At 42.1% G+C, this 23,576-nt stretch overlaps 1 protein-coding gene across 8 annotated transcripts in view; it reads right to left on the bottom strand.

Moving 5' to 3' along the window:
- The window catches only part of SAP130 (Sin3A associated protein 130), a 74,426-nt gene extending 53,517 nt beyond the window's left edge, over positions 1 to 20,909 (bottom strand). For 2 of the 8 annotated variants that reach the window (XM_020886325.2, XM_020886324.2), the window contains exons 1-7: positions 20,808 to 20,909; positions 19,053 to 19,170; positions 12,919 to 13,154; positions 12,049 to 12,207; positions 10,741 to 10,852; positions 9,483 to 9,607; positions 7,735 to 7,859 (exon numbers count right to left, since the gene is read on the bottom strand). In XM_020886325.2, the coding sequence (XP_020741984.1) occupies positions 7,735 to 7,859; positions 9,483 to 9,607; positions 10,741 to 10,852; positions 12,049 to 12,207; positions 12,919 to 13,154; positions 19,053 to 19,164 (869 nt within the window). In that variant the 5' untranslated portion in view covers positions 19,165 to 19,170; positions 20,808 to 20,909. Of the gene's footprint in view, positions 1 to 7,734; positions 7,860 to 9,482; positions 9,608 to 10,740; positions 10,853 to 12,048; positions 12,208 to 12,918; positions 13,155 to 19,052; positions 19,171 to 20,133; positions 20,182 to 20,807 lie in introns of those variants that run through there. The other 6 variants (XM_020886323.2, XM_020886322.2, XR_011486407.1 and 3 more) reach the window with 5 other exon arrangements.
- Positions 20,910 to 23,576: the final 2,667 nt, after the last annotated feature.

Genomic DNA, 23,576 nt, shown 5'->3' on the forward strand with positions numbered 1-23,576 from the left:
CATTACACACCAGTCAGGATGGCTGCTATCCAAAAGTCTACAAGCAATAAATGCTGGAGAGGGTGTGGAGAAAAGGGAACCCTCTTACACTGTTGGTGGGAATGCAAATTAGTACAGCCACTATGGAAAACAGTGTGGAGATTTCTTAAAAAGCTGGAAATAGAACTGCCATATGACCCAGCAATCCCATTTCTGGGCATACACACCGAGGAAACCAGATCTGAAAGAGACACGTGCACCCCAATGTTCATCGCAGCACTGTTTATAATAGCCAGGACATGGAAGCAACCCAGATGCCCATCAGCAGACGAATGGATGAGGAATAGCTGTGGTACATATACACCATGGAATATTACTCAGCCATTAAAAAGAATTCATTTGAATCAGTTCTAATGAGATGGATGAAACTGGAGCCCATTATACAGAGCGAAGTAAGCCAGAAAGATAAAGACCATTACAGTATACTAACACACATATATGGAATTTAGAAAGATGGTAATGATAACCCTATATGCCAAACAGAAAAAGAGACTCGGATGTATAGAATGGACTTGTGGACTCTGGGAGAAGGCGAGAGTGGGATGTTTCAAGAGAACAGCATCGAAACATGTGTATTATCTAGGGTGAAACAGATCACCAGCCCAGGTTGGGTGCATGAGACAAGTGCTCGGGCCTGGTGCACTGGGAAGACCCAGAGGGATCGGGTGGAGAGGGAGGTGGGAGGGGGGAATGGGATGGGGAATACATGTAAATCCATGGCTAATTCATTTCAATGTATGACAAAAACCACTGTAATGATGTAAAGTAATTAGCCTCCAACTAATAAAAATAAATGGGGGAAAAAAAAGAGAAAGATGCTCACCAAAAAAATAAATAAATAAATAAATAAATGTGATACATCACATTAAACGAAAAAAATAAATAAATAAATAAATGATGCTGGGAAGACTCTGTAGTCACTTGAAAAAAATAAGACTGAATCCCTACCTTCACACAGTACACCAGGATAAATACGAAAATAATGAAAGGTTTAATGGAAAGAAACAAAACATGAAACAAAGATAGATTTTTTTTATAGCCTTGGAGTGGGGGAGAGCTTTCTAACAGTCTAACAAAAGTTTGAGATTTTTGGACTCAAAATCCAAAAGCTCTAAAAGATCAATAAACTTAACTCTAAACAAATAAGCAAACCTACTAAAACACACTACAAGCAAAGTATCATAAAAAGACTCATAGATGAAAGTGTAATCTTAACATACTAACAGCTCCTAGAAATTCACAAGAAAAGTAACAGTCCAATAAAAAAAGAGGCCAAGGATATGAATAGGCAGTTTGCTAAAAAGAAAACAAAAATGGCCTTTAACAAAGAGCAAAGACTCTAAGTCTTAATCAGAGGAAGAGAAATGTAATTTAAAAGACACTGATAGAGCACCATTCACCTATCAGATTGGCAAAAATCCCCAAAACTGACAGTGTACTCTGTTGTTTAAGCTGTAAGGGAACAGGAACTTTTAATATTCTGGAGGCAGTGTAAATTGGTACAAACCCTAAGGAGGGAGATTAAGACAACAGGTATCAAAATTATAATCACATTCACCTTGTGATCACTTTTGGGAATTTATCCTACAGATTTCTTGTATACATGTATAATGACCTAAGTTAAAAGAACAATGGAATTCCACATACTGAAATGGAAAACTTTCAATACATGTTGTTATATATATTAAAAAAAAACCCAAAGAGGGATATCTGAATTATGAGACTCACATGCAGCAAGCTGTAGTAAGAGAGCAGCTTAGGAATCCATGAATTATACAATTTTGGGGGTAAAAGGATAAGTTAAGAATTGTATTTGAGTTCGACTGCAGTTCTGAAACACTAGAACGATGCCCCAAAAGCTATCAGCATGTGACTTTACCAAGGCAAAGGGAGAGCACAGGAGTGTAGCAGATGGGGGACAGGGGGGTGACTCCTTGCTGGACACCTTTTTATGCTTTTGGAGCCATGTGAATATAGATTAGGAGGAAGAAAACAAGAAAATTTAAGCTGTAAGGGTGATGTGACTGGGATCTCATGTATCCAAACTAAGCAATGGTTTCACCATAGGAATCCTCTCTCAAAATGATTTAAAATCAGACCTGGTGGGATATTAGTGAATAACTTTACAAACTGAATTTAAGAGATAAGATCCAGTATACTTCTTCAAAGTGAGGAGCATACTCTGACTCAGTAAACCAAAATGGTTTGTAACAGTGGGAGATGACATTAAATACTTGGACCCTGACCAGTTTCAAGATTCAAGAGGCAAGGCATGAACTAGGAATTACACAGATACAGATAAGCTCCGCAGGGAAACTGTGTGGTGAAACTCAGGAAGAGAGAAACTGCCATTTTCAGCAGTGCATTTTCATTGGCAAGAGAGAAGTAATGGCCAAAACCCCTCAAAACAGCATCCTGAGTCTTCAGGAAAACTTCTAACCCAGTATAGAGCTCAGTCTGTAAGAACCAACTACAGACGGTTGGTTGGTCCAGAGTAAATTCATTCAAAGATTAGGATTCAGAAAAGAACTAGCAAAGTATCTATTTAAAGATGGTGCAAGAAAAAAGGTGTACAGAAATGAGGATGTCCACTGTAAATGTTCTCACCAAGCAGATGGAAATTGTGCCATGAATTAAGAAACTTAATGACATACCTGCTTCTATGACATGAAAATGCAAAGTAAAGACCTAAGAGCTCACTGGTAGTGATGACAAGACAACAAAAGAAGACAAAATAAAAGGGCAGCACTCAAGAGAGAACCAGAAAACAACATTCCGCTGTTTCAGGGATGAAGGCAAAATTAGTAGTAGAACTTGACACAATGCTGAAAGTTTGGTAAGGGACAGAAAAATCATGAGAAAAGTAAGCAAAATCAAGAGAGGAAAAAAATAGTTTAAAAGGGTTAGACAAGGAAGTCATGCAAAAAGATCCAACAAGCACATCATTGGATGTTCCTCCCCACCCCAAAAAATAGATCAAAATTGAATAAATATAAAAAGATACAACTCATGAAAACTTTCATAAATATAGTGTTATGGTGCAGATTAAAAAGGTACATCATGTTCCAGAACAAACTGATACGTATATGCCACAACTACTGAGCTCACACTCTAGAGCCCATGAGCTATAAGTACTGAAGCCTGAATGCTCCAAAGTCTATGCTCTGCAACAAGAAAACCCACAGCAGTGAGAAGCCTGTGCACCCCAACTAGAGAAAGTCCACGTGTAGCAATGAAGACCCAGTACAGCCAAAATGAATAAACAAATAAATAAAACTTAAAAGAAAAAATAACACAGGAACCAAAAAAGTTCTTATCAGCCAAACTATTTTTTAAGTATAAGGATATCTGGGAAACAATTTAGAGCATGTGAAAATTCAAAATATTGCATCTATAAGCCCTTGCTGAGAGAGAATAAATTTTATTCAAGTAAGTGATGAAGAACAACCAAAAAATGATCAACGAACTAGTAGACAGGACTGAATTTATTTAACAGAAGAAGACATACCACTTAAATTTCTTTGGAAATTTCCTTTCTTTTTCCAGTTCTTGAACTAATTTAATTATTTTTGGTTTATTGGATCTTTTAGAGTGCAGTAGAATTCAATGAAATCATCTGGGACAGGTGATTTTCTGCGAGATAGTGCTTTGAAATTTTCTATTTTTTTCTATGGAAATTGGCCTGTTTAAACTTTCTGTCTTTAGAATTTAAATATTTATTTGGCTGCACCGGGTCTTAGCTGTGGCACCTGGGACCTTCATTGTGTCATGTGGATCTTTCATTGCCTAGTTATGGCACACAGGCTCAATAGTTGTGGCGTACAGGCTTAGCGGCTCTGAGGCATGTAGGATCCTAGTTTCCTGACCAGGGCTCAAACGTGCATCCCCTGCATGGCAAGATGAAGTTTTAACACTGGACCACCAGGGAAGTCCACCATCCATCTCTAGAATTTAAAGGGAATTAGACATTAGAATTGGTTTTACAAACGGCAGAGGAACCGGAGATCAAATTGCCAACATCTGCTGGATAATTGAAAAAGCAATGGAGTTTCAGAAAAACATCTATTTCTGCTTTATTGGCTATGCCAAAGCCTCTGACTGTGTGGATCACAATAAACAGTGAAAAATTCTGAAAAAGATGGGAATACCAGGCCACCTGACCTGCCTCCTGAGAAATCTGTATGCAGGTCAGGAACCAACAGTTAGAACTGGACATGGAACATGGAACAACATGGAACAACAGACTGGTTCCAAATAGGAAAAGGAGTACGTCAAGGCTGTATATTGTCACCCTGCTTATTTCACTTATGTGCAGAGTACATCGTGAGAAACGCTGGGCTGGAAGAAGCATAAGCTGGAATCAAGATTACCGGGAGAAATATCAATAACCTCAGATATGCAGATGACACCACCCTTATGGCAGAAAGTGAAGAGGAACTAAAAAGCCTCTTGATGAAAGTGAAAGAGGAGAGTAAAAAAGTTGGCTTAAAGCTCAACATTCAGAAAACTAAGATCATGGCATCTGGTCCCATCACTTCATGGGAAATAGATGGGGAAACAGTGTCAGACTTTATTTTGGGGGGCTCCAAAATCACTGTAGATGGTGATTGCAGCCATGAAATTAAAAGATGCTTACTCCTTGGAAGGAAAGTATGACCAACCTAGATAGCATATTAAAAAGCAGAGACATTAGTTTGCCAACAAAGGTCCATCTAGTCAAGGCTATGGTTTTTCCAGTAGTCATGTATCGATGTGAGAGTTGGACTATAAAGAAAGCTGAGCCCAGAAGAATTGATGCTTTTGAACTGTGGTGTTGGAGAAGACTCTTGAGAGTCCCTTGGACTGCAAGGAGATCCAACCAATCCATCCTAAAGGAGATCAGTCCTGGGTGTTCACTGGAGGGACTGATGCTGAAGCTGAAACTCCAGTACTTTGGCCACCTCATGCAAAGAGTTGACTCATTGGAAAAGACCCTGATGCTGGGAGGGATTGGGGGCAGGAGGAGAAGGGGACGACAGAGAATGAGATGGTTGGATGCATCATCGACTCGATAGACATGAGTTTGGATAAACTCCGGGAGCTGGTGATGGACAGGGAGGCCTGGAGTGCTGCAGTTCATGGGGTCGCACAGAGTCGGACACGACTGAGGGACTGAACTGAACTGAGACATCAGAAATTTATCATAGTTATGGATCATTTAAACAGAAAAAAATAATTTGATTATTACAGTTTATGTCTGTTTAACTCCCTAGTGCATTTCTAATGCCTGGAGTACAGAGGGGGTACACAACAAATATTTGTTTTATGAGTCAAGAGATAGTGTTATATGCTGAAAATACATTTGACAAAGTTCAACTTCCATTTTTTAAGTAAAAACACAATACATTGAAAAAGACAGATAATTCAACATAGTTTAAAGAAAAAATCTAACCCTAGTTTTTATTGTATACACATTTATACCCTGTGAATTTCATCACACCATCTGAATGTATTAATTTTTAAAAGGTACTATAAAGTTAACATGAATAACACATAGTCTGTTTTATGGTGGGCAGTTATATCTCTTTGTACCTCAAAAAATATAGTCTGTCACCAAAAAGTAAAGTGTCTTCATTTTATTGAAGAGGGGACTATGGATTAGATTAATTTTAAAACTTGCCTAAGGTTACACATGGAGAAGGAAATGGCAATCCACTCCAGTATTCTTGCCTGGAGAATCCCATGGACAGAGGAGCCTGGTGGGCTATGGTCCATGGGGTCACAAAGAGTCAGACAAGACTAAGTGACTAACACACAAGTCACTAGTAAATGACACAACTAGTAAATGACAGAGCTAGTGGTTAAAGTTAAGTCCTAGGCACTTTTCTGCATTTAAGTGTTACTTCTTCAGAGTTCTATTCCAGGCCCTCTTCTCATTATATTTATTCCCCCTGGACAGACTCAGTTACCTAAAGCTTCAACTACAGCCTGTGTTAATGACATCAAAATCCTGTATCTCAGGCAAAGACATCTCTTCAATAACCTGTTGCCACAGCCAGTTGATTATTTCACAGATAAACTCAGTATCCCAAAACTCAACCTTCTCTCTAAAATCTGCTTTCTTTCCCTTGCCTGCTTTTCATTTACTTGGTCAAACAAGGAAGAAACCAAAAAGGCATCTCAGACTGTTTGCAACCGATAGACAAGTCTTACAGATGGTCTCTAGTTCTTGACAGCTCTGCTCTACACGTCCACTACCCCTTCTTTTGTTCAGCGAATCACTTTTTGTTTACACTGCCAAAAGCCCCTTCCCTGGTACCCACAAAAGCAATGGCAAGAATCAGGAAAGACCACTAGAATTCTGCACGCTCCGGGAAGATTCACCCCACTGCCTTCCCCCATGGCCCTCCAAGCAAACTAATGGTGAAGGCTGTAAGGACAAATAACATCGTGTCTTTATTCCTACTGAGTCATTCACAAAAAGCACTGGTAACCATCCCTCACTGACCAGACTCTTTCCCTGTATGGCTTGTAAATCAATTGTACTACCTTCATTTTTCAAACATTCAATCTTTCCGCTATACCCTCTGGACTCACAATCAGTCTTTAGCGAAATCGCCTACATCCTCAACCTCTTCTGTGAATATATCCACTATCTTCCTGCCCTAATGAATTTTTGTTTTCCCTCGATAACACTGCCTCCCTCAACAGACCTCTCAACTGGGAGCCATTTTCTCTCTGAAAAACTTCTTCCTCATCCATGCTTTCTTCCTAAATTTTATCATCCATGGACCCAGATTCATGTATTAACCTTTCTCAACATCTCCACTTGGGGGGCTCAGAAGTCAGCACAACCTTAAAATGCCCCAAATCAAAATCTGGAATTCCTGCCCCAAACCTACTCCTCACATTGTTCCTCATCTCAAGTTAAGGCAATTCCACTCTCCCAGATGTAAAACCAACCAGTGCTGGCATAATCCTAACTGTTCTCATTCTCCCATAACCCCATACATTAATTCCTCAGAAACCCTCTTGACTACCTGCAAAATTCTATTCAGAATCTCACTATGTCTTCTCACCTCCAACGCTTCTCTCTCGGGATCCCTGCCATCCCCTTATAAACAATGTTTCTAACTTGGCCTCCTTGCAGCCTGCTCTCTCCAGCAACCAGGCTGATCCAGCTAATTCAGATTACAGTGATGCTTTCCTCCAAACTCAGCTAAGGCTTCCCTTTAAACACACTCCTGTCTTAGGGCCTTTGCTTTTACTGTTCCCACTGCCTAGAACATTCTTATCCCAGACACCCAGAGGGCTCATTTACCATATCTTTCCATTTTCTGTTCAAATGTATCCTTATCAACAAAGCCCTCCCTGATTACCTTATATTAAATAGTAAGGCCCCTGCACTGCCTACCTGTCACTCCAAATCCCATTTGCCTTACCTAATTTTTCCCCAAAGCACTCTCTGCCACCTAAAAAAACGTATTTTTTCAATTGCATGTCTCCAGTCATAGTTTCAGAAAGAGAAACTCTATGAGGGCAGGAATCTCTTTTTAGTTGTTCATGGCTTTAACCTCAGTATGTAGAACACTACATGGTTCATTAAAAAAAAAATCACTCAAAAAATATTGAGTCGAATGAGGGAATGAAAGAAGGAAAAGAGGAGATGAGATGGGAAGATGACCAGATGGCTGATCCTCAGATCCCCAAACATACCTAAGTGTGGAATCAGTGGCATGGGCTGCTGTCGTAGTGATGACTGGAGACTGTGCTCTGGTGGCTGACACGGTTGCTACCACCGCCGGAGGGATGGTGTTAGAGGTGGTCACAGGTGGGCGAGACTACCAAGAGAAGAGAAAAAAAAAATATTTCACTTAAAAAGCGAAATAAAGTATGCTAGACACTACAAGTATAATGTGAAACCTGGGCCTCTAAATAAGTATGTTTATATCCAAATGAAAGTAAACTCTAACCATTCCCATTAAGGAACTCTTTTTTAGATAGGTTGTTAGAAGGCGAAGAGTCAGAATTGTCCAAAAAACCCAATTCTGACTGGACAGTACACACGTCCCTCCTTTTCAAATATGACCAGATTCAAAATTCTGTCCTACTATTAGTACAAACTGGAAGCTAACCCTTCAGCTCTAGTTACCACAGATCTGTTGCTGGTCTGAGAGCAGACACTTTTCGTGACTATACAATCCTTCACAGAACTGGATGGAACTGCTGGCTCTCATGCTAAAAAAGTGAATACCTGGAAACAGCATTCTTTACCCGAGGAAGATGCAGGGCCCCAGACGGTTTCGTGTGGATATACTTCCCTTACTCCTACGTCCGTGTGTCAGATCTTCACCTGCAAACTAATTCCACACCGGGCTGCCCGGGCTTGTCTGCAGTCAGTTCCTCCATCATCTCAGCTCTACAGCAGTCCGTCTTTCCCAATCCTGACACACGCAGGTAACTGCGCACACTCTGCCCATTCTTGCTCTGTCCTCACCTGCAGACCTGTGCCCACCGCACTGCTCCTACAGTCTGCCATCTCACACTAGGTCTGCTGTACCGTCTCCCTCAAGAGTGAGCTCCTTACCTTGGTTCTCTTCTTTCTCCAGTCCTTCCTAACGTTATCTTCTGGGGCCCTAATCTAGTCTCCGAAAGTGTCTTATTAGCCAGCAAGATCTTGTTTCAATGTGAAAGCTCTAGGCTAGGTACAGCTTACCCAGCCTTCTAATCAGCACTTTCCCGTATTATCTTTTTTTTTTTTTCCCGTATTATCTTAAAGCTGCTTCACACACGCTACCAGCCTTGCCCCTAAAGGCACTGAACTTCCATGTTCTGTATATAGTTCAGCCAGATTAGATTTTCAGAGATACTTCTTTGATCATATACCGCTGTATTTAAAAAATGCAGTAGCTCTCTACCATGTAGAAAATCAAGTTTACACTCTGTCTTAGAGTTTCAAATTTAGAGACATGGTACCACACAGTAATATGGTATACTTCAGTGGTACTGAGGCCACAGATTTCCTTGAAAAAAGTGGAAAAGCATGGACCGTCTTCTTCAAAACACATACATATGTGCATAAAAAGGTGCTTAAAATGTTTACAGGTTCACATATCCCTTTCCAAACTAGAATTACTTAATTCTAACTAGTGTTTACTCCACACTGTGTACAACCAACCGCCAGCTTTCTTGCCTTGTTCAGAACGCTGCTCCCTTCACTCCCTCTTCACTTCCCTGAATCCCACTGCCACACCCACCCCAACAAAAGGCCTGGCCTCCCTACCTCTCTCCTAAACTCTCATAGCAGACCACATGACACTGTATATAATTCAGCCTTCTCTACATCCTGGCAACTAGACCGAAAGTCCCTTAAGGTTTAGGAACTCAGGCAGCGCCCAGCAGACCGAATAGCTCGGAGCAGGCCCCTAGCACTTGCTGGCTGCCCGCCCGCGGCCCCGGCGTGCCTGGATGGGCTGGTGGATGATGTGCTGCACTGCCGGCTGAGCCGCAGCGGCGTTTGGCAGCTGCGAAGTGGGTCTCAGGACCGTGGTCACTTTAGAACTGGACATCACTGCAGCAGCAGCTGCACCTGGAAAAAGAGCATGTTTTCATTAGTGTGGCTTCTGGGCTCACAATTTAAACAGCTGCAATTATATTCCCTATAAGCTCAGTATGTCAGTATTTAGCTTGAGTGTTTCATGTGTCTTTCCCATTTCATCACATAGGAAATTAAGAAATTAAGAAAACATGCACTCAAGGGCTGAGACTGAGATTAATCATCCGTATTGCTTCTTTAAGGATGCTCTTTAATGAAACTGGCTGGCTGTCTGTAACTACAAGTGTACAGCAGTGAAGCACACAGAGTGCCGCTACCCTGACTCAGGCCCAGGCTTCAGCAGTAACCACCAGAGCTGCGCGCACCTGAACCACCACTGCCTTGCGCCGTCAGTGCCCACGTTAGCACCGAGGAAAGGGCACGGGTGTCAGTTTCGACCTCACCAGACTCCCCCGCAGGGTCTGAACCTTATTCTGAGAACCACTAAGGCATGTGAGGAGAGATCATCTCATACCGCACTTTTGCCAAAATAATTTTATCCTCTCACAGGAGGTGACAATTTCTGACCAAGTAGTTGAAAACTCTGACTAAACTTAATACTGTACAAACTATTAGAATGTAATTTTAAGAACAAATTCAGCTTATTGCCATATGAACAAAGACATTTGAGTAACCATTTCCACTAAACTTCAAAAATGCCAGTATTAACATTTGTGAGTTATTTATTAAAAATGAAGACCATGTTTAGATTACCATAGCTTTTAGGAGCTCCTCATTACTAAAGGACAATTTTTAGATCATACTAAAAATCTGAATTGCTTTAAGTTTACACACAGACACATACTTGTTATTACAACTATAATAAGCCACTATTAGTGAAGTGAAGTCGCTCAGTCGTGTCCAACTCTTTGTGACCCCATGGACTGTAGCCTACCAGGCTCCTCTGTCCATGGGATTTTCCAGGCAAGAATACTGGAGTGGGTTGCCATTTCCTTCTCCAAAGCAACTATTAGGCCATGCTAAAAATGTGCATTTATCTAAGTTTATTTTTCCTGTCCTGCAGCTTCAAAAAGCTCATTCTGGATATGCTTTGTGTTACTGTATCTTTTACCAAATGTATACCTGTCATTGCATTTCAAGAGTTTGAACAAAACACACAGCCTTACCTCGAGGTAAATGAGAAGCTCCAATGTGAAGAGGGGGCCCAGGAGCATTGCTGCGGATGATAGACATCTGTACATTTGTGGTCATGATGTGATGCAGGTTACTGGGATGTCCCTTCAAAAAATAGGATAGAATGTTATTTCCAAGTGTCTGGTTTTAGCCATAAGTGCTTAGGCACTGCTTCTAGGAAGCCAGTTGCCTCTCAATGTAGGCTGGATTGTTCCTTATAGATAGTGAGCACCCCAAGGGACAGGACATTTCACTTTCTTTATACAGCATATTGCACGATGACCTGTGCCAGCAGGCACGTGGTGACAGGGAGGACCCATCAGCTGCCTTGGGTCTAGCTATTGCTACATCCCTGTCACTGATGACACATGTGACTGAATCCCTGCAGACACCCACATTTTCAGTAGTCTCTCACCCTTGTTTTCTCTTATCTTGGCCAACAGCTTACTTCTTCTTACTCTCACTATTTCCTTCGCATGCCACTACATTCACGCATTCTTTATGCCGGCCAGGATTTCCAAGTAAATTTAGTCAATATCCAATGGGCGTCCCCCTGCGAATTCTTCAGCTCACCCCTCAGTGTCCTTTCCTCACACTCGCCCAACCCTGACGCCAGTGCTTCTCAGGTGGACGTTTCAACACTTCTGGGAGTATTCAGCAGTATGACAAAATGAAAAAAACCACAGTGCATCTTTTTGGAACACCAATTTTTTTCTTGTAAACTTTAAGGAGAAGTTCTGAGATTCAGTTTTCACTGGTAAGTAATTTAAAATATTTAAAGAAATAAAACACATATTATGGAGGAGGATTACAATTTAAAAAAATGAAGCTAAATATGAGACTTTAAAATAAATGTTCACGACTGGTAGGCTGCCGAGGGAACCTGCCAGTTGCCCAAAAGATACACATTACTCTGCCCAGAGAATAACCTAGAGAAGCACTCCTACTGTGAGGCTGCTCTTAACCCACTAGAGTTCTGTACCTATAAACCAAGCACAACTGGATTCTGAGCTCAAAGTCATGGGCTGTCTTATCTAGGTTTGTTTCTCACACTGTGGGTGAAGCCTTGCACACAGCAGATCCTCAATACATATTGGCTAAATGACAAGACCACTATGTGTGTTGGTCTTACTCCCTATGCCATCCCTCTCTGTCAACTCTACTCTTGACCCCTTGCAAATACTGTGACTAGTTATTTTTTTAATTTAGTCCAGTGCCTAACGTACTGCTGGCATTCAATAAATAATGATCAACAGTTTGGCATCTCAGTTTGAAAATCAGCAAATTAAGAGGAAAAAAACCTGTTGTCCACTGATTGTTGCCACAGGAATGGCTGAAGCTTGAGGGATGCTACTCTCCATGGTAACGGTAACCTGCCCGGGAACCTTGGGGGGGAGTGACAAGGTAGAAGGTGGAGCAGGAGCAATGGGACGGCTAGGCATGGTGGGCTTCGGGGGCGGCTGCAAACAGAAAACCACACGAAACATATCAATCGCTTTTTACTAGTGATGCATTTCATTCTATATACGTACACAAATCAAACCTGGAGAATGCCAGGAAAGATGCCAGAAGCCTTGTATATTTTCTCTCTTAGCATCACAGCCTTTCCATTGAAGTACTACCATTTCCATTTTACAGATGTACAAACATACAAAGCAAGGCTAAGTTCCTTGCTCAAAGCCACACAGACAGTAAAAACGAGGAACAGGAATAAAGCCCAGATCTGTATGCCTCATAGCCCACATTCTTTCTTCTATACTATGCTGCCTCCCTAAGTCTGGGTGGAAGTAAACAAAACTTCCAGTAACTAAAACATATCCACAAGGTAATATACACAAGGCGATGCTCTCAGGTATCCCCAAATTAGCAAATAAAATCTTGGAGAAGAATGCCACTCCAAGATAAAAGCTACACTAGTACGCCCACAACTTTTGAATGAAATCTATGTCAATATGGATACTGGAAAAGATCCTGTGATGCCAACTGCCCAGCGGCACAGGACCAGGTACTGCAGAAGAGCGAAACTCTTGAGTTACAGACAGGAGCTGGACTGATGGGTCAACAAGAGAAACCTACGATCCCAGGATCTAGCCTGACTTTGTGAGCACTGTCAGAAATACTAGCCAGTCTTTAGCTGCGGTTCAGTGTGACATTTTAAGCCTCTCCATTACCTTCATCAGTCCCTCCGAAAATGATAGTGGCACTGCTGGCGTCAGATGTGCTGGTGGGGCTGCCACTGTGACAGGTGTGCCCGAGGCGACAGCATGGTGTGTAGACAACATCTGCACCTGCGGGTAGGGCCTTACCACAACAGGCTCCTGCTTCTCTTCACGGGACTGCAAGGAGCTGCTGGAACCCACGTGCTCCCGGGCAGCGACTTCAGCGTCTCGACTCGGTTCATCATTGACTAGTGAAGACATGAAGGAAAAACAGTGAGCTCAAGTAGCTGAACCTGTGATACAAGACCTAAGACAGTTTCATTTAAAATATTTATTTAAAAAGTTATAAAAACTTAATATTAAAAAGATTACTTTAGTTCTTAAGTCTAAGAACATACAATATTTCAAAACAAATTTCTCAGTCCATATCCCTACAGAGTGAACAAGTAAAGCTCTATTGTTACTACAATGCATGTACTCTTTGAGATTCAACAACTCCACTTGTAGGGACGTATCTTAAGATACAGAGCATATGTATAAAATGAGTTAGGTATAAGTTATTTGTTTCAACATTTTTATACCAGGAAAGGAATTGAAAAAACCTACAAGTCCATCAACAGTGGACTTATCGCATACTCACACTCTAGACTAGCATGCAAATATAAGAATAAAGCAGGAAAATGTTTTAGGTACTCTCGTGGAAAAAACGTATAATATCTATTATGAAAAAGATACATGCAAATAGCCAGGTATAGCACAGAGAAAAAATAAAATACACACAAACATAAACACATTTCTATTTGAACAGTGATAACGTATCTCCAAATCACCTTGGTTGCCTGAAGGGAAAGAAAGCGGTGAGGGGGACAGGGAGGAGAGATATTTTTTAGTGTGTACTCTTTTTCTTTTGGAATTTTGGACCAAGAGAGCTTGTAACGTATTTAAAAGTTAAAAAAAAAAATTAAGGAACTGATGCAAATGAAAGAGGAGAGACTGTGAAAATATTAATTTGCACTACCATTTTCCTAAAAAGATGCTATTTTTCTGAATATAAAGATTACACTTAAAAATTTTTTTTAAATTATTTGGAAAACTATACAGAAAGTAAAACTGCTCCCAAAGTCTCCCCCAAAAGCACCAAGTTACTATTTTGGTAAAACCTCAGACACTTCTCGGCTCTTTAATTTTAGGTAGGTTTTTATTTATTTTTGGTGTGCCACACGGCATGTGGGATGTTAGTTCCCTAAGCAGCGACTGAACCCGTGAACCCTGTAGTGGAAAACAGATCTTAGGCACTGGGCTGCCGAGGAAGTCCTTATTTAACTATAACCTTCATAAAACAAGTGCACAAACGTTAATTTTATAGCTTAGTGAACTTTCAAAAACTGAATACACTTGAGCTACCAGCACCTAGATCAAGCAGCAGAATACTACTGGCTCCCCAGAAACCCTCCGTTCAGCCTGAATCCAGGCACTGCTCCTCCCAATGATACTCACTACGCTAACTTCTAACACTGCAGGGTACTGCTATCTCAGTTCTGAGCTCTACATGAACACACTTATGCCAAATGCACCAGGCTGCGTCCTGCCTCTCTCACTTACAGGCATGAGGCTTCATCCATGTTACTCGATGCAGCTGCAGATCTTTCACCCTCAGTACAGTATGCCAATTCTTGAATAAATCACAAATTATCCATCTTACTGCCAGCAGGCAGTTAAGTTTCACTTCTTTCACTATTTATGAATAGGAGTGCTAGGAATATTCATGTACATCTTTTGGTGAACATTCATATCATCTCTATTAAATACATATATATACCGAAGAGAGAAATCACTGAATAATAGATATATACTGTATCATTTTAAAAGGGCTAAATGGAATTCCACTGCATAGTTGTACTATATTTTTTTAAACCATTATATCACAGATGAGCTTTTAAGTTATTTTCAAATTTCTGCTATTATCAACGACTATGAAATAGATAACCACATGCACTCTTTGTTCGATGACCTGCTCAGGAAAAAATTAGAAATTTTTTTCTTGGAAAAATGTGCTCAGAGAAAAGACGAAAGTATATCTTATATTTTGTTATATATTGATTTTTCTCCTAGCTCATTCAAGTTTTTTAAAATTTTGATTTTTAAAATCACTTTATTGAGGTATAATTTGCATACAATAAAACAGCTATTCTAAGAGAATTCAATGTTTGTTTGTTTTTTTAACATTCTCACCAACATCTGGTAGCACTAGTGGTAAAGAACCCAGCTGCCAATGGAGGAGATGTAAGAGACAAGGGCCAGAGAAAGGCATGGCAACCCACCCTAGTATTCATGCCTGGGAAATCCCATGGACAGAGGAGCCTGGCAGACTACAGTCTATAGGGTCGCAAAGAGTCAGACACAACTGAAGCGATTTAGCACACATTCACCAACAAATTGGCAGGTTGGTTAGGTCAAATAGTAAACTTAATCTGAAACTGTCAAATTACTTTCAAAAGTGGTTGACTCATCTTATGTTTCCACCAGCATCGTATTAGTGGTCCAGTTGCTCCTCATCCTCACCAATTCCTGATATGCAGACCTTCTAGTGGGTGTGTATTAGGTATCATATTGTGGTTTTAATTAACATTTCCCTGGTGACTAGTAATGCTGAAGCTCTTTTTATATGATCACAGGTCATATTTCACAAAGAGAAATAAATGTTCATATCTCTAGATCTTTTTTAATCAATCGGCCTTACTGAGGTATAATTTACATATAAAGTTTACTATTTTGTTCTATAAAATTAAATGTACATAAACATATTCAGTATTGTAATCACAACACAATCATGACATAGAACATTGTCTATTATTCTAACAACTTCATTCATGACCCTTTGCAGTCAATTCCCTCCTCTCCCATCCCTACTTCTTAGAAACCACTGATCTGCATTCTATCACTATTGTTTGGTCTTTTCTGGAATTTCACAATACAATAAGTGATCCTTTCCGTCTGGCTTCTTTCTCTCAATAAAATGCTTCTGATGCTCCTCCATTTTATTACATGCAATGCTAGTTTGCTTCTTTTTATTATTGAGTATAATTCTGTATGGATTAAACCAAACTTTGCTCATCCAGTCACCAGTTGATAAAATCTGGGTTCTTTCCAGTGTTTGGCTATCATGAATAAGGTTTCTATGAACCACTGAGGAAGTCATTGTATGTGTGACACACAATTTCATTTATCTTGGGTAAATACCTACGAATAAGATTGCTGGGTTGTATGGTAAGCTCTTGTTTAATTTTTTAAGCCACTGTATCAAACTGTTTTCCCCATTCCCACCAATGTATGGGTTCTACTTGCTCCACAAACATGTCAAAACTTGGTATCATCAGTCTTTTTTAGTCATTCTGGTGGGTGTACAGTAGTTTCTTACTATTGTTTGTAATTTGCACTGCCCTGGGATTAATACAGTTTAATTTTCTTAATGTGTTTACCTGGCTTTTTTACAGCATCTTTGATTAAGTGTCTATTCAAATATTTTGCTCATTAAAAAAAACCAAACCGGCTGTTTGTCTTTTTTTTTTAACATATTCGGGATGTAAGTCCTCTGTTGATACATCTATCACAAATGTCCTCTCTCATTTGCTGGCTTGCCTTTTTATTTTACTTAATGATGTCTTTTGCAGAGCAGTCATTTTAGTACAACGAATTAGTTGTCTCCTTTATAATCAGCATTTTTTGTGCCCTAAGCAATTTTTACTTACTCCAAAGTAACAAGTAGTTTCTTCTATGTTTTCTTTTACAAATTTTAAGTTTTATATTTAGGTTCACAATTACACATTGAGTTAATTTATATGCATGGTGGACACAGAGGGCAAGGTTCATTTTTTACTCATATGAATATTATAGTGTTCTAATACTATTTTGTCAATACCCTATTGAACTCTTTATGTAGTTTTATCAAAAATCAATTAACCATTATGTGGTTAATAAACCATTGTGGTTTATTTCTGGATCCTCTAGTTAGTTCCAATGATCCAGTGATTTATACCAATTTAACAATGTCTTCATTAGTACAGCTTTATACCAAGTCTTGAAGTAAGGCAGCAGATAAAAGGCAACTTTCTTCTTTTTTGTCCAAATTGCTTTGGCTATTCTAGGTCCTTTGGTTTCTACATAAATTTTAGATTCAGCTGTCAGTTTTTAGAAAAGTACCTGAAGTGAATTTGATTAGGATTTATATGAATCTACAGGTCCCTTTGGGTAAAGGAAAATACTGAGTTTTCCAATCTATAAACATGACAGATCTTTTCATTTACCTAGATCATTAATTCCTCTCAGCAATGTTTCACATAGTTTTCTAACCCCAGGTCATACACATATTATGTTAATTTATTCCTAAGTATTTTTTAGGTTTTTTTAATGTCACTGTAAATGACATTTTAAAAATTTCACTGTTCATTACTAGTTCATTACTTTTGAACTGTGAAGATGTACTTAAAATCCTGACATGCTTAGGATCCCAAATTACTTCTTTCAATAGATGCAACATGAAATACAGAAAGACATCTAACCACGTAAGGAAAACTTTTTTTTTTCCTTAGACCAACTGAAGGAAAAAAGAGACACGTTTCGGAAGTAAAATTACAGAAATTTTTGGCTTAAGTCAATGATTTCAATCTCAACAAAATCTGAGGGCAATTATTGCTAACTGATACCCTTCTTAATGAGCAGTATAATTCTTACAAATCGATGTTCAAAAATATTCTCTTCAGCTATGCTCCTTTAAATTATTCTGGTGTGGGAATTTCCTGGCAGTCCAGTGGTTAGGACTTAGTGTATTCACTGCCATGACCCAGGTTAAATTGCTGGTTGGGAACTAAGATCGTGCAAGCCACACAACTAGGCAAAAAAAAGGAAAAAATTCCTCTGTGAATTTATACCAGAGAAAACACTGTCAAAAATATTTGTTAAAGAGAAAAGAACCTGAGGCCGCTCTGTAAGCATTTGTTGATGTCTACACTGTAGCAAGAATAGCACATGCAAAGGAATATGGACAGATAAGTCCTGGCTTTCTTTCTAGGAGGAGGTCCTACCCTGAACTGCTATGCATAATGGAGTCAGTAAAGACTTCCCAAAAAGTGACATCTGAGATGAAACCTCAAGAAAGAACAAAGACTATCCAGATAAATAAGTGTGGAGAGGAAGAAGAAAGATTGTAGCCAAAAAAACCCCACAAAACACAAAAAACAAAAAAGCACAAAAACCAGACTATGTAAAGCCCCAAGGTCAAGAAAATTGGGAACTTATCGCTTACTCAGAAAACGTCAGCAGCTACTGTTAAGTAGGAGGAATACCGTGATAAGGAACACAGAAATCAGGCAGTAAAGAAAGGAATACTTTATTTCACTTTGCCAATACAGAAGTAATAATACTTTTTACTTGATATGTATAACATACAGATTATTTGAAGGAGTAACTCAACTTCAGCACTGCTGATTAGACTGAAAACTTTGTTGGGGGTGGGGAGGTCTGTCCTGCATAATGTAGGATATCCAGCATCATCCCTGGACTCTTAAATAAATATCAGATACCAACAGCACCCCCTACCTGTGACAACTAAAACTGTATCCAGACATTGCCAAACACTCCCTGGCCAGCTGAATCATTACCGACTGAGGCCACTCACTGATCTACAGCATTCAGTTAAAAACCAAGCTGCATATATGTGCGCATACACATTTTAGAAAAATCTCTTTTCCTAAACAGTAAGTTTCTAAAAGGCAAGTTCCTATAAGTTCCTATGCCTCGGCCCACCCTCATGGCACTATTATTATCACTTCTGGGCCTTAGTTAAATAACAACACATTAATACATTTAAAAAATGTATCTTATAAGCATGCTTTAAGTTTCACCTATACTCGGCACATCTTATAAGCATGCTTTAAGTTTCACCTATACTCGGCACATGTGAATCAAGTGATTAAAACAGGACGGGAAAAAAGCCTTATTTACATTAGAATTGTAATATATATCCCTTCTTCAAATTCAATAACCTAGTATTTACTAAAACCCCACCAAGAATTTGCTAAGTTTTAAGTTGGAAAACCTGCACTATTTTAAAAGCAGAAAGCAATGCAGAAAAATATCACACATCTCACCTGTTGCAGCCGGGTTTATCAATCCCGCAGAACCACTGGTGGCTATCTGTGAAGGAGCCTGGCTTAGTCCGGTGGAAGGGGTTCCTAACCGAGGAAACTGTTGAGAACTCATTTCCACCTGCAGTGCATAGTCACATGGTTATTACTGGATTCTGAGATTAGAACCAATAATGAGAAATTAAACCATTTTTAGTACCTGTATCTTCCTTTAGGAAAGCAAATACAGCATCATTTATCGAAAATAATACTTGTGTTCAATATACAGCGCAGAAATGGTCTAAATTGTTTACGTTTTCCATGTACGTATGGTCAATTAATGGTAAAATCTTTTATGTAATACTGAGGGATACTATGACTCCCTCCCAAATACTTGTGAATTGCCACACGAAAAAGTCGACACTACATCATGTGCAACAGCCACATGACATGTATTAACACAATACGTATATTTCTCTGTAAAGTTTCATGACAAATGGCTTGTGCCTTTGAAAGCCAAGCCTCACACCAAGGTGTACAAAACTGTCATCGGTGTGTCAAAGGAGGAATCGGAGGCAGATGCCCTGTCCTAAGAAAGGATCAGAAGCCTCACATCAAGACCTGATCCAAAAGGAATTCTCATGTTTTTCTGCACAGGCCTTCAGTGACGGATTTCATCCCGCCCTTTCACAGACCGCCGCCGAGCCAGAGGGAACGGAGACCTTCACCACCTTCCCCAAAATCGACCCTCACTTGCCCCTCAGGAGCCAAGCTCTGCCGATATCCTCGATACGCCCGCAATCCTACCCCCACCCAGAACCCCACAGCTGAGGTCGGAGAACATGGGTCTCCAGACACATGGGGTCTCTAAGACTTCTTCTTCGGGGAGGGGGTTAGGCATTCTGAGCAGCTCAGGACCAGTACGTCTCTTTACCTGTAGCCGCCGCCCGCCGCCCTCCCCTCCCTCCCGATTCCACCTCGCCAGGCTGAGAGGGCCGCGAAGGACCCATCTCGGTGGCGGCGCTGGGTTCCGTGGTCGCCGGGAGGGCTCGCGCCGCAGCGCGCCTCGGACCCGCCGCTGTCCAGCTCCTCTGGCCCCGCTCACCCGGGCCACCCGGCCACCGCTCCGCTCCAGTCCTCTTCCCCCGAACCTGCCCCTACCTCCCCCGCCTGTCCATTGGCCCCACGCCGGGCGCGTCACTCCAGCGCCCGGACCAATCCACCGCGGTCTGCTAGCTCTGATCCCGCCCCACCCTCCCGCCGACTGCCAGCCAATCAGGCGCGAGCCTCGCCGGGGCAGCCCAAAGCCCTCGAGGCTGAGCCAATAGCAGAGGAAGACAAGCGCTGCCGGCGAAAGGGGCGGGGAGGTAGGAGGCCCCGCCTCGGTCGGGGTCTGAAAGCGGCGGGCGCAGGGCCCGGATGTGGAGAGTCACTTTAAACTGCTCCAGGAGCCAAACTCCTTGGGCTGCCCGCCCGCCCGCGCTCCCCCGGCCTCTCAGCTTCCCCGCCAAGGCCCACGCCCGCCACGCCCCCACGCCCGGATCAGCCCAGCCCTCCCGACGCCTCTCCTTTCCTTGCCGCAGGACACCGGGCCTTTGCCGCCGGGCCAACTGCCGTGCTCAGCTCGCGAAAGAGCACAGGTCTACGCCGCAGGAGACGAGGCACCGCTGCCCTTCCCCGGGGACGCGCAGCGGGACGGACGCTGCAGCCCGGCTCGGCCGCCCCGCCCCCTCGTCTCCTCCCCTCCCCTTCGCTCCCAGGCGCCCGTCCCGCCATTACCTGAGTGCTGCGCCAAGTGGCCGCCGCGCCACTTCGAGCTTGCTTCCGTGTGCTCTCTGCCTGTGGAGCCGACGTCCTCGGGCTCCGGGATCTGCCGCCGCCGCCGAGGCGCTAGCACTCTGCCCCCCACCCCTCAACCCAGCGCCACTGCTTCCGCCGCCGTAACGAGCCCCTCACCCATTGGCTGGATTAGGCCCCGCCCTCCTCCGAGGAAGCCAGTCACCGCGCAGTGTGAGCAGAGAGCGGACTGGCCAGCCCCTCGGGGCCGCTGAGGCCTCTGGGAAATGTAGTCCCTGATGCCTAGAGGGCGGGCCTGGGCGGGGCGTCCTGGCGACCCGGCCCGGGTAGCACACCCCTTTGCTGTTTGAGTTGATTCTGCCTTTTCCGTGTGCCTAGTAAAAAGGTCCCACCCTTTTGCTTCAGCTGATGGCACCAGGTTTCATTTTCTCGAGGGAGGTGCCTCTCGGGAAAAGAGTAATGGAGGCCGACTACACTGGGCCGAAGGAGCTGCAGGCAGGGCCGAGGGGTTTTCTGACTGTAATTGATGTTCGCACCGAGGCCATGGCCCGCGAAGCCTGAGCATCGTGGGAGGATGAGATGCACGAAACTGGAGCGACTCTGTTGGGTTTACGCTGGACTCCGCGTCGGGAGCTGCTCATCTGGCCGGACCCACCAGAGAGCTGAGCTGAGCACTCTCAGATTAAAGCCGGCTCGGAGAGGCGAAGGACTCGGACACGTTGTACCTGCTTGGTTTTTCCAGATTGCGAAGAAGCGGAGGGAGTGGTGGTGGTTTGTTGTTTTGTTTAGGGTGGAGGGATGGCGTTTATATGGTTGTACAAGACTTAGTCAAAACTGCCGAAGCAAAATCTGAGTCTGATAAATAGAGATGATGTCTCCCTCCTTCCTTCCCAGATGGTAATTTAGGTCTGGAGTTTTGTGTTAAATAAAAAGGGCTCACATCCTTCTTCCTTTCATGTACAGCTGTTTTTGCTAGGAAGAGCGTAGCTCGTGGCTACAAGAATGAACCTAAAATATCCCTCTCCTTCCTCAAGCCACTTTCGTTTCTCACTCTCTTCCCTTCTCAGATTTCTTCTAAGAGTAACTGATGTGATATACCTTAGCCTCCTCTCTCCTTAGGCAGTTGATTCTGCCTCTGCCGCTCCTTCTCAGGCTGCTCCCCCTAAGTTGCCAGTGACCCTCTCACCTCACCCAGTGGTCCTTACTTAGTTTTCAGCTTGTCTAGTTTACCAACATTAGTTCCTCCTTAAAATATTCTTCCCTATGGGGAAAGAATACTGAAGAATAGATACATGTATATGTGTAATTGAATCATCTTGCTGTTCACCTGAAACTAACACAACATTGTAAATCAACTATAAACTCCTTTGGTCTCCAGAAACACACTCTTTCCTGATGCTACTTCTGTCTCTATTAAGCTCCTTTATGCCTTGTCTTTCTCACATGTACCACATTCTCCAAGGCTCCAGCCATCTCTCAATGCTATGCCATCTTCCTGACCAGTTTAATGCACCCTCACAGTTTCAAATATCATTTTCAAAAATGACTCCGTTTCATTGGTGTGGTGGCCTCTCCCATGATACAGTTCTACAAATACGTTTCACAAACCCCTGAGACTTAACATATTGGCCACTTTTGTTGATTTGCCTCACCTTTGTACTCCTCCTGATTTCTGGGTTTGGCTAATGGCAGTGGCATCACCGTCCACCCTTTCTACCTTTGGTTTTATTCTTGTTGGTTTCCACTCTTCATCTTCCAGAGTCAGCCTATGGATTTCTGTACTTCCTTTCCTGTTGCGTTCATAGACTTGGCTCAACATTTCATTAATTCCTTTCTGGACCTTACTAGTGTTGCCTCCACTTAGATCTCTTCCTACCCCCAACCTGTCCTCTGGAGAGTTTTTTCTAAAGCATTCCTCTGTATCTGTTATTCCTATCTATGATGTTCCTGTGACTTCAGAATCTATTAATATTCCAAACCCTAAACCAGTTCAAAGCCTGTGTTTAGTCCCTCCTACCTCTCACGTATGGTTGAGTACTGTCTCAACCATAATTTCCACCTGTTCTCCACACAGCTTGGCTTCCAAGCTTTTGCTCAAGCTTTGCCTTCTGCAGGCCCCAGCTTTCAGTGGCATATAGCAGAGTGCTGCCCATTTTACAGTGCCTAAGTGGAAAGAAAGGAATTCCTCTCTTTCCCATACACTATGGGATACTTCCTTAGATATTTCTTCAGTACCTCTATTATAACACTAATATATCTACCCTGTCTTCTTCCTGGATTAGGCAGAGAGAGAAATTATTCATCTTTGTATCTCCCATCAACAGGAAGGATTCAATAAATATTTGCTAACTATAATTCCAAACACATCCATAGTACATGAATGAAATCCAGATTTTCATTAGTTATTGCTTTATTCACTTATGTCTCTAGTCCTTCACATAATGGATACTTGAAGGAAAACAGATGTTTCACTCTTGGTTGAGTTGCTAGGGTTTAAGATTTCCATTCACTGAACTTGGTGTGCTGAAGACAGCCTCTGTGTTGCACATCCAGGTTGAACCTTCCACATTTTTCAGGTCTTCAAGCACCCCCTGCCAGCTGCAGGGGCTTATTAGTATCTTGGGTTCTTGAAGAAAATAGTTTGGATGGATTGAACAGAGACACCATCAGACACCACATCTGCTGGGTGGTTCTCTGGTAACAAGGAAGGCAGATTCTCAGTGCTACTGTTCTGTGGTGGTCAGTCAAATA

Source organism: Odocoileus virginianus, unplaced genomic scaffold, assembly GCF_023699985.2.
Source record: "Odocoileus virginianus isolate 20LAN1187 ecotype Illinois unplaced genomic scaffold, Ovbor_1.2 Unplaced_Contig_10, whole genome shotgun sequence".
Taxonomy (NCBI): Eukaryota; Metazoa; Chordata; class Mammalia; order Artiodactyla; family Cervidae; genus Odocoileus; species Odocoileus virginianus.